At 39.5% G+C, this 10,949-nt stretch overlaps 2 protein-coding genes across 2 annotated transcripts; both read left to right on the forward strand.

Annotated features, from left to right (window-relative positions):
* Positions 1-785: 785 nt before the first annotated feature.
* On the forward strand, positions 786-3,740 carry si:ch211-215k15.4 (pentraxin fusion protein). The gene is made up of 5 exons (XM_018676119.2): positions 786-1,021; positions 1,764-2,049; positions 2,593-2,747; positions 2,898-3,177; positions 3,361-3,740. The coding sequence occupies exons 1-5, from the start codon at positions 958-960 to the stop codon at positions 3,509-3,511; spliced, it is 936 nt and encodes a 311-aa protein (XP_018531635.1). The 5' UTR covers positions 786-957; the 3' UTR covers positions 3,512-3,740.
* Positions 3,741-6,549: 2,809 nt separating this feature from the next.
* On the forward strand, positions 6,550-8,457 carry LOC108883202 (fucolectin-7-like). Its single transcript, XM_018676120.1, is given in 6 exon segments — positions 6,550-6,596; positions 6,598-6,613; positions 6,707-6,992; positions 7,171-7,325; positions 7,573-7,852; positions 8,021-8,457. Coding segments are annotated over 6 exon segments (936 nt in total). The 5' UTR covers positions 6,550-6,551; the 3' UTR covers positions 8,175-8,457.
* The last annotated feature ends 2,492 nt before the right edge of the window (positions 8,458-10,949 follow it).

Genomic DNA, 10,949 nt, shown 5'->3' on the forward strand with positions numbered 1-10,949 from the left:
CAGAGACTTTTTAAATCATGAGATAAACTTAGCAGTTTATTAAGAGAGGGGATACAGTTCTATTCACATGATTCAATCTATATTCCTGTAACAGAGAAAAAACAGTCTGAGCAGCCCAAAACCTAATATGTCTGTGGACAGACATAAGACTAGTTATTTTCAACAAGATAAGGTAAGAGAGATAACTTTTAACTATAGTTCCATAATAAACTGACAGCAAAAAAGATCAAACCAGAAATGCACACAACAAAACCAGCAATCATAAAAAAAACCCATAAAACATAGAACAGACAAATTCCAACCAAAGACCAAAACCAACAATGGATTTGAATCAGTTTGGTGACACTTGGTCAAAACCACTGGCTCTTACTAAAGATGTGAATCTTTAAAAATTGGTCACAAAAATATAGTTTTGTTGTGTTTTTTAATAAAGCCTCAGTCTCTTCACAGTTAGAAAAATAGCAAAATAGCATATGCTACTTAAGGAGCTGCTATATTTTGTTGTTTTTATTTTTTATTTTTGTTTTCACAGTGTAATCCTGAGCCCTGTTTTTAGGGCCATAGGTTATTTATGTTTTAATGAGCACACTACAACAATTTCCTGGTTCATACTAGACTAAAAGAAATCAGTTTTACAGCATCATCAGTGCATGTCAATCATTGTTCTGCTGTATAGTTTAAATGAGCCTTATCTAAATGCTAGGAAAGGGACAAAGTCATCTGTGACATATTATCAATAAACAACAGCACGTGCTATGATAAGACATGCACATAAATATCCCCGTCATATTCATCAGCACAGCATAAACCCTGACTCCTCATCTCCCTCTGAACTTGAATTTGCTGGCAGTTACTTCACTTTGTGTATCTAACTGCCAGAACAAAGATTGTTGTAGGTCTGGGATATATTTCAGTACATCTCTTAGAGTTATTCTGTTGTCAGTCTATACCAGGACAATGAAACACAGCTCAGCCCTGCTGCTGCTGCTTCTAATCGGGACGAGCTTTGCTGACACCTATAGTAAGTATGTTCTGGTTCTATCAGTTGCAAAATATTTCTGGTGCTGTAAAATGGCAAAGTAGTCATGACATAGCGGAGTGATAATAGAAATTAATTTGGCTTGGAAATGTTTAGAAGATTTGTTTACTAAGCATGCTTGGGTCTTCAGCTTCAGCTCCAAATAATTTTTCTCTGTAAATGCTAGATGTGTAAATAACACCTGCATGCAAATAAGTTGGCCATATCAACAAAAAACCTGTTCACAACTTATTTCTACTGCCCCCTAGTGGCCAAAAAAGTTTCTGCACTGACAAGTGAAAGACAGCATTACAGCTTTAGTGCAGGAAAGAGTGTGCCTAGAGTGCACAGTAAGGCAGCATTAGTGACTTGGATTGATTTGGGCAGCCGTGGGAGGACAATGAGCAGAGGAGTGACAAGTGCCATTCAAGGCTGATCCAAAGGCCAGATGTGCTGCTGCATTCTGGACCATTTTTATGAGTAAGGTGTGTAAGGGGAGGCCAGCCAGAGGCCTATTCCTTTAGTTAAGGCCAGCGATAACCATGGCCTATAACATGAGTTGGGTGGTCATAGCAAGACAGGTAGGTACTGATTCTCCTAATGTTATATAGTGCAAAGTGGCACGACCAGCAGACAGAGGCAATATGGACAGAAGGATAGCTGGTCATCAAACATGACACCCAGGTTTCTTACAACTTTGGATTGTGAAGTATTTGAACATGTATTTCACCTGTCTCATTCACAGAAAATGTGGCCTTGCGTGGAAAAGCGACCCAGTCAGACCAGGTGAATTCTCCATTTGCATCTGCCTACAACGCCATTGATGGAAACCGTGCATCTAACCTTCTAGTCGGATCATGCAGCATCACCGATGAACAGACCAACCCCTGGTGGAGAGTCGATCTGCTTGAGTCCTACATCGTCACCTCCATTAGCATCACAAACAGAGGAGATTGCTGTCCAGAGAGGATCAATGGAGCAGAGATTCACATTGGCAACTCTTTACAAGACAATGGTGCCTCAAACCCAGTGTAAGTGAACCTACTGACCTGCTAAGAACTGGGTTGTAAGCCACCCAGATCCTGATCTATCATTTAGTAAACAATGGACTAAACAATAAGCATGATCATCATTTAAGATGTCATTTGAATGCTAAAACTGTGAATGTTAACACGTCTTATTCACATGCCCTCTCCACATTTTCACAGTGTAAAGACTTCAAAGAATCAAACCTGTTTATTTGTAGTTTATACCAGGGCTACTGAGAATGAGCAGTTCTGATTGAATGGCATGTGTCCATTCATTTTCTGAAACAACTGTAAACTGTACACCTTTGATGCAGATGAACTATGAATGTGTGACCATCAGCTGTTTGTTCTTTACTTGGACAACATGTTGATTTGTAACTATTGGAACTACACTTTTATATAAGTAACTGAAAGATGGAAGTTTCATATTAGATGATACAATATATCTTAGTTTGTTGGCAGAATGTCATTTCTGTATGTTGCTATATACTTGTCAAGTATGGCAGTTATAAAACAAATGCCCTGCTTCCTCTCCTTCTCTTTTAGGGTTGGTGTAATTCCTCAAATCCCACCAGGCAGGACTTTAAAAATGACTTTTACCAGACCTGTAGAGGGACGTTATGTGACTGTGGTTCTGCCTGGTTTAAGAAGAATCCTTACACTCTGTGAAGTGGAAGTCTATGGTTACCGTGCCCCAACTGGTGAGAACTGAACACAAGACTGAAGCTACACAAGATGTGATTTGCCCAATGGTTCTAGGCATATATGCATTGGAAACACTTTCTTCCATTGGTAGCATCAAGGAAAACTAGGTGTTAGTGCTAATGTCTGCAACTGTGTCCTTTGTGCAGGAGAGAACCTGGCAATTCAAGGAAAAGCCACACAGTCATCCCTGCATTCTATAGGCATTGCATATAATGCCATAGATGGGAATCGTGCCAGTGACTGGGCCCAGGCTTCTTGCAGTCACACAGGCAATAACTTCAATCCCTGGTGGCGACTGGACCTGGGAAAAACCCATAAAGTGTTCTCTGTCAATGTAACCAACTACAAAAGTGCATCCTCACGACTAAATGGAGCTGAGATCCGCATTGGAGATTCTCTTGAAAATGATGGCAACAACAACCCCAGGTAGGTTACAGCCTGTTAATTAAAATAGAACAATAACGAAAGGGTTTGTTTGGAACAACACATTTGTGCTCAATTTAAAATAACATCCAAGAATACTGGTTTGATATGTTATTTACATACTATAATTACTTTTTGTAAACTGATTACTCAGTGAGTTAACAAAATCACATCTTCTTCTCCTAGGTGTGCTGTCATCTCACATATCCCTGGAGGTTTCACACAAGGCTTCGAGTGTAACGGGATGGACGGTCGCTATGTTAACATTGTCATTCCTGGAAGAAATGAGTACCTGGTCCTGTGTGAGGTGGAGGTGTATGGTTCCGTACTAGATTAGAATTGAGGAGGATCATAAAGGCTGGATTACCAAGTGGGTAAAGCGAACAACTACTCAGGGACCCCAGAAGCCAGATTTAACAAATATAAATGATTTGGCATTGATAACAGCAGTGAGACTGAATCATACATTTGTGTCCAACTAAAACAATAAGTGAACAAGGCTAAAAATCTCTTGGTGGTTGGTGATCATTTATCTCTGTGTGCATCACAATGTTGGTATAGCAAAAGATAACCAAAAAAAAAAAGTTCTGAATGTGCTATATATACATGTTACTTTGTATAGACTTTGATTGTTTGTACTTGTTTGGACAGTTTTATATATAAGATTTCCATTTAAATGGATGTTTTTTATTTCCTGCAATAAATTTAAATAATATAAATAAGATCCGTATTCATTTAATTTTCCCAACATGTCACAGCAATAAAGACTGTTTTTGCTGTGTGAAGGTCAAGATGGCGCCCTCCTGTGGTGACACTTTGCAGTGGCTTATGCTATGAAGGGACTGAACTTTTGCTCATATGAGAAATAAACTTGTGTTTATCCAGCTGATAACAGACTCTTCCTGCCAGGAGAGGGTTTGTGTCTTTGTCTATTTAAGGCCAAGTGACTGAGCAGAACCTTCTTCAAAATAGTATACCCAGAGACATTTCATCATGAGATAAACCTAGAATTTTAGGTTATTGAGAGAGGACATGTTTCAGTTTTGCCAAGCTGATTGAATCTATGTTTACTCTCTTTGTACCAGTCTAATACCAGCTGGGAGAAAAAGCAGTTGGACAAAATTGTTTTGAATGTACAACCTCACAAGTTATTGATACTCAGATGTGGACTGAAAAGACAGGGAATGTTCTTATTTTCAACAAGATAAGATAATAAATAAAAGATAAAATACGCCTAATTTGTTTTGGACTAGATAGAACTATATTAAGTTCGAACTTAAGAACAACCCACAATAAGATGTACACATAAATATCCCTGTCATATTCCTCAACACAGCATAAACAGCAACTGCTCATCTTCCTGTAAATTTCTTTTGCAAGTCAAGGTATGAGGTTATAGTTAAAGAGTGATGCTTTTAAAAGCACAGTTTGGAGGGTTATTTCATTTTGTGGGCTTGCACATATAACAACCTGCCCTGTTCTCCTGTCCCTGTGTCAAGCCTCATCACTGCTCCCAGGCCATGTTTCTCCCTCTATCTCCCCTGACCAGCCTTCCTCCTGTTTCTCTATCCTTGCTCTATATATATCAGGTCATTTCGCTCCTTGTTGTTTTGTCTGCATATATTTCTAATCACGATCCTGCTTTGGCTCCAGATGTTTTCTTTGTGTTCCTGCCACCAGAATGTCTATATTCCTGCCTGCCAAACTTGTCATCTTGTCTGCCTGTAAACCAGCTTTTACATTAGCATCTTCACCAAATCTGCCCATGTTTGAATCTGCATTTGGGCCCAACCTGCCTGTGCTGATACCATTACTCTTGACAATCCCTTTATCCTGACAAAAGAGGTAAATAACAAAATGTTTCTTTTGGTACTTTAAGTACATTTTACTACTGATACTTTTGTACTTCTACTCAAGTAAAACACTGAATACAGAAGTTTTACTTGTAAGAGACTTTGTACATAATTGTAGTGAAACTTTTACTTAAGTAAGAGATTCAAGTACTTCTCCATAGACTGCACATTGTAGAAGTCCACTGTGGCCCATAATGAGAATAATCACATATTAAATACCATGCATGTATGTTGGAGAGTGTCGGATGTGTATGGGTGTTTTCAGAGAGAAAACAGAGAAGTAAAAGGACATCTGACTTGTTGAAACAAACATCTAAATGATGCAATAAGAAGTTCCAGGAAAAGTGTTCATTGTGCAAGGTAAAAATGTGAGACTAAGCATTTTCAGTATTAACGGTTCCAGTTGTTTTTATCTTTTCCTGTACCTACTTGGTGTGCACTGCAGTTTTAGTGTCAAAGATGGTGACACTCTGCACCAACTTCTGCCCATCTGCTGTGACCCTGTCACATGTTGATAAAAGGGTGCTGCAGTAACCCGCCCATACTTACATAAACTCCTTTAACATATGACAAACTTGTCTTTTTTCACTCTGAGCAGTATAATCTAACCAGCAAATTAACCTGACAAACAGCTGTGCTTGTGTGCACTGAAGTGGCTGGTTACAACTCTGTATTATACTCTGATTATTTGCCCAATCATCATGCTCAACCAGTCATCTCTGCTCTTTAAATTCCAGCAGGCCTGCTGCAATGGCTCATTTTGATCAATCCAGAGTCTACAGAGGTCACAACTAACACTGATCCTATTACTATGCTTTTGTTTAAGTAACAAAAATCAATACTGTTGAATCATTACTATTGGTTTAAAAAACTGTGTTTAGGGTGTGATCTTTGGCATACTGACATGTAATTCACGAGTAGGGAAGTGAAATACATGTGCATGGAAGAAAACCAATGGGATGTGATTGGATAGTGCTGAGGATGAATATGATCTGATTTCTGATGATTGGTTAGATATGGTCAAACTGATGTAGGGGTGAAGAAAGAGATGCATATAAAAAGCACAGAAATTGCTCTGTTTTTGGGGGTTGAGAAAACACTCGCTCTGTCCGCTTCTCCAGGTAACACATTTCATTTCTTTGTTGCATTAGATCATTTCTGCTCTCTGGGCCTGCTTTTCACTACCTGTGCATTTACTTTATAAAAGATTTTATAACGCATGTACCTCTGCAGCATAAGGAAGCAAATGATAACTGGAGGAATAAATATTAGTTTCAAATTTTCAAGTCTTTATCTAACTTTACCAATTTGAAAAAGCATGAATACAGTTTTTTGTGAGAGATTTGCATATTTGTGTTTCTGTCTGTGCTTTTCTCATTGGTTTACAGTGCGCAGAGATCAGCTGTAAAAAGGAGATGTCACAATTCATCTGTGATGCCAATCACATTCGAAACTATAAAGAATCAGAATTGCACTTTTTAAAAAATTCTCTATTAATGACTGCTATTTATCTCAACCAGAACAATGAAACTCAGTGTTTTCATTCTGCTGCTCCTCTCGGGGACTGTGGTCGGCTTCCACTTATGGTGAGTATGATCTGAGATAACACTGATTTAACATTAACAATTCACAACCTTCACTATATATGTTTACGTGTATTTAAACTGCTTCATTCATAGAAAACGTGGCCCTGCGTGGAAAAGCAACCCAGTCAGAGCGTTACGAGCACATGTTTGGAGCTGCCTACAACGCCATTGATGGAAACCGTGAATCTACGTTCTCAGCCGGATCATGCACCCACACTGCTGAACGGACCAACCCCTGGTGGAGAGTGGACCTGCTGGAGTCCTACATCATCACCTCCATCACCATCATAAACAGAAAAGACTGCTGTGAACATAGGATCAATGGGCTTCAGATCCATGTAGGAAACTCTTTACAAGACGACGGTTTAGCAAATCCAGTGTGAGTAAAAGTAACAAACATATCTGGCAATTTGGAGGTTTTTAATACTTTTATTTTTGCCTGTCTGAGCTTTTTGATCATTTTAACTTAAATACATTTTTTGGGGGAAATCAGCATGTACCAGCTGTGTAATGATACTGAAATTCCAATGTCTTTATTTCTCTCTTTTCCCTGTTAGAGTTGGTACAGTTTCTGTAATTGCTGCAGGCAAATCATTCACTCAGTCATTCACTGATCGTGTGGAGGGACGTTATGTGACTTTGAGTCTACCAGGTTCAGGAAGGATCCTTACACTCTGCGAAGTGGAAGTGTACGGGTACCGTGCCCCAACTGGTGAGAACTTGAGCTATTACAGAAACATGAGAGAAAAATAAGCAATAATTCTCATCTGTACAGGGAAGTGTGGTGAACACTTTGTATTTTTTGAAGTGAACACGTTACAAGCTACATTTGCAGAGATGGTTAATCCAAATAAGAAAACACATTTGCTCAATGAGTCATAGGAGAAATTTGACTGAGCAATGCAAAAAAACCCCAAAACTTTGCACACTTACCTGATGTTTTTTTTTTTTTTTTGAAGGAGAGAACCTGGCAGTCCAAGGAAAAGCCACACAGTCCTCACTGTATACATTTGGCATTGCTTATAATGCCATAGATGGGAATCATGCCAGTGACTGGGACGTGGGTTCTTGCACACACACAAAAAATGACATCAACGCCTGGTGGAGACTAGACCTGGGAAAAACCCATAAAGTGTTCTCTGTTAAGATAAGAAACAGAGTTTCAGACTCAGAACGACTCAATGGAGCTGAGATCCGCATCGGAAATTCTCTTGCAAACAATGGCAACAACAATACCAGGTAATTCAGATGCATTTGTGCTGCTGCATGTATACCCTGAGTTGAAAAGTAACACAAGTGTGCATTGTGCCAAAGTACACACATGACTGTGTTGAAAATGAATCGTTTATTAACTCAACTTATTTAAAACCTTTTTTGGAGTTAACTAAGTGATTCCTGCTTCATCAGGTGTGCTGTGATCACAAGCATCCAGGCAGGTGCTGTTGCTGAATTCCAGTGTGATGGGGGGATGGACGGCCGCTACGTTAACGTCGTCATCCCTGACAGAGAAGAGTTCCTGAGTCTGTGTGAGGTGGAGGTGTATGGCTCCAGGCTGGATTAGATCTCAACATGCATAACAATAACATTTTGCTCTTACATATACTCGCAGCTTAATCTTCCTCATGGAGCCATTATTTCCTAGTACACACAGTGACTGCATTTTAGGATTTTTTTTAGCAAAAAGCTAAATTTTTGCAGTTCAGCGGTTCACTGTTCAGCTCAAACACTGAGGTATTCTGGTTTGTGACATCAGTGAATAACTACATGTTCAGCCTGTCTACATTATGTTTGATACTGTGTCAGTCTTCAGTGCTGAAACACAATTAAATCATGTTTAAAATCTTGTTTGTTTCTGTGTTTTGAACAACGGGGGGTGGAGAGGTTGATGCTTTGTTGGTAGCTGCTGCTAGTCTGTCAAGCTGTTGGGGCTAGCACACTGTGACTAACTGCACTCCCTGAGGAAATACACTGATCAGCCACAACATTAAAATCACTGACAGGTGAAGTGAATGACAGTGATCATCTCATTACAATACGCTGTTCTGCTGGGAAACCTTCATTCATCTGGATGTTACGTGACACGAACCAGCTACGTAAACACAGCTGCACCCCCTGCTAAACGTCATTAAAAACATGTATATGCATTAAGCATATATTCAGTAGCTAGCATAGCATGGTGAAATCATTCACTAATGTCATCGAATCAAGTTCATCACCGTGACAACAGTGATGTTTGATTTATTGATTTTTTTCCATTAATGACTGACTGTTCAAGGACTCTGCGATGGACTGGCGATCTGTCCAGGGTGTACCCCGCCTCCCGCCCACTGTCAACTGGGATAGGCTTCAGCTCCTGAGCCTTAAGGTATAGATTATGGATGAATGTTTAAGGACTGTTTATAAACAAACACAGAACCTCACTCTGTCAGCTGAAGAAGAGTTGAATCTCTAAACTCCGTTAGAACCAGAAATCAGGGTAAGCATTTGTCATTTCTCTCATTTTAAGCCAATTTCAATATCAGCCTGCAACAATCATGTGAATAAGCCTACTATGCATGTATTCTGTACGTCAATACAGTAGCATAAGTGTGCTTTATGCTGTGTGTGTTTTATAAGAGCGAAGAAATGATGAAAAAAAATACCAATCACAACTTCAGAGTCCAAGGTGACATCTTAAAATGATCAGTTGTGTCTGACAAGAAGTATTAATGTTGCATTAGGAAAGTGTCTGTTCTGTGCAGCAGCAGAATCGCATCACAGAGCAGCAAAGGCTTATCACATGACAAGAAGAGAGGTGACCGACAACACAAGCAGATGATTTGGTGTAAAAGCGATGTGGCAGATTTAAACCCAGTGCCAAGAGGGAAACCTGATAACATTAATGAGGCAATCTGCAAACTTTGTCTGATGATAGCAGCAGCATCTGGAGGTAACACCTCTTATCTACACAAACACACAAACAACTACAAGTGTACCTCAAAAGTGAGGCTGCCCACATGGTTTACTTCATACTTTAATCACCTCCAGGTTAATTTTCTCCTGTTTGAAACTGTGATAGACCTGACTTCAGACCCACATAGCAGTCAAATGAGAACGATGTAAAGCCTTACAAGCCCTCAAAGGCGCACAGGTGCTGTCGCCAGTACACATGTAGCCTGTCAATGGTAACAGCAAGTAGTTTATGTATTTACATGATTAAATACTCAAACAGCCTGGGCTGTAACTGATTTTAGAGGGGTTCTTCTCAAATGAGGGACTTACACTGACTTCCTGTCCTTTTGTTTTTTATACATGTAAGACAAAAAGGCTATGCTACGGATGGCAAATATTTTATTTTTTAAAATACTGACAAAATAGACAAATATTATAAAAGACATTTGAAACACACACACGCCTGCAACAGGAATAAACTACTAAACAAAATGTTTCGGGAAGCATCACACAACTGCCCCACTTCTTAAAAACGGGCACTTGACTTACAGGATCACTTTTATTTCATCAAATCTTCAGTCCAAATCAAATGCACAAGATGTAAGAGGTTAAATTTGAATGTGCTGCATGATTTGTTGAGGTGCTCGCTACAGCACATTTAGTCTCACCACAGAAGCTCTTTTTCCCCAGTGTGTTGTACTGAAATGATTTCAGCCCATTACATTAAAAATTAATCAAAGCCAGGATAAAACTTGTAGCCTTTTTCTTTTTTTTTAGAAATGTCACTCATGGAAAATCTGATAATTAGTGATCGGTGACTGTAGGACACGCTGCCATGTTGGAGTAAACGTGCAACAGAAAACTGTGTCTGTGTGGCGGCAGTATAAATTCAAGCTCCTGCAGGAGGAAAAGGGCTCAGAGAGTAGGAAGCCATAATGTTGTTTGATGCTCCTCAACATGAGCACTCCTCGCTGTTAAAGGAATTGTTCAACATCTATTTGCTTTCTTGCCATTGAGGAAGTATCTGCATTAGACCAAGATGGGGAAATGAATGCACTTTAAACTGTCAAATGAGTCTGATTATATCAGGACAAACCATCAATACAACATGCAGCAGTGCAGCTTAGCACAAAGACTGAAAGGGGGGAAACAGCTAGCCTGGACTCTGCCCCAAGGTCAAAAACACTAGAGATGACTAAGTATTGGTAATTAAGTATTAAAATGGCAAGTTGCAGTTTTTCAGAGAGTTACATGCAGAGTCTTATCGTCACCATAACACTGCTGATCAACAGCAATGGTGGATGCACATATTAAACAAACGAGATGGAGGATATTAATCAGGTGTTGGTAGGCAAATTTTTTAACTTTCAGGCAGAGCAAGGCTCGCTGTTTCCCTGTATCCCAT

The sequence above is a fragment of the Lates calcarifer genome, linkage group LG15 (assembly GCF_001640805.2).
Source record: "Lates calcarifer isolate ASB-BC8 linkage group LG15, TLL_Latcal_v3, whole genome shotgun sequence".
In the NCBI taxonomy this organism is placed as follows: domain Eukaryota; kingdom Metazoa; phylum Chordata; class Actinopteri; family Centropomidae; genus Lates; species Lates calcarifer.

Coding starts and splice junctions, on each gene's coding strand:
- si:ch211-215k15.4 (XM_018676119.2), top strand. CDS start 958: ATGAAACACAGCTCAGCCCTGCTGCTGCTGCTTCTAATCGGGACGAGC. Junction 2,050..2,592: donor AATGGTGCCTCAAACCCAGT/GTAAGTGAACCT, acceptor CTTCTCTTTTAG/GGTTGGTGTAATTCCTCAAA. Junction 2,748..2,897: donor TGGTTACCGTGCCCCAACTG/GTGAGAACTGAA, acceptor TCCTTTGTGCAG/GAGAGAACCTGGCAATTCAA.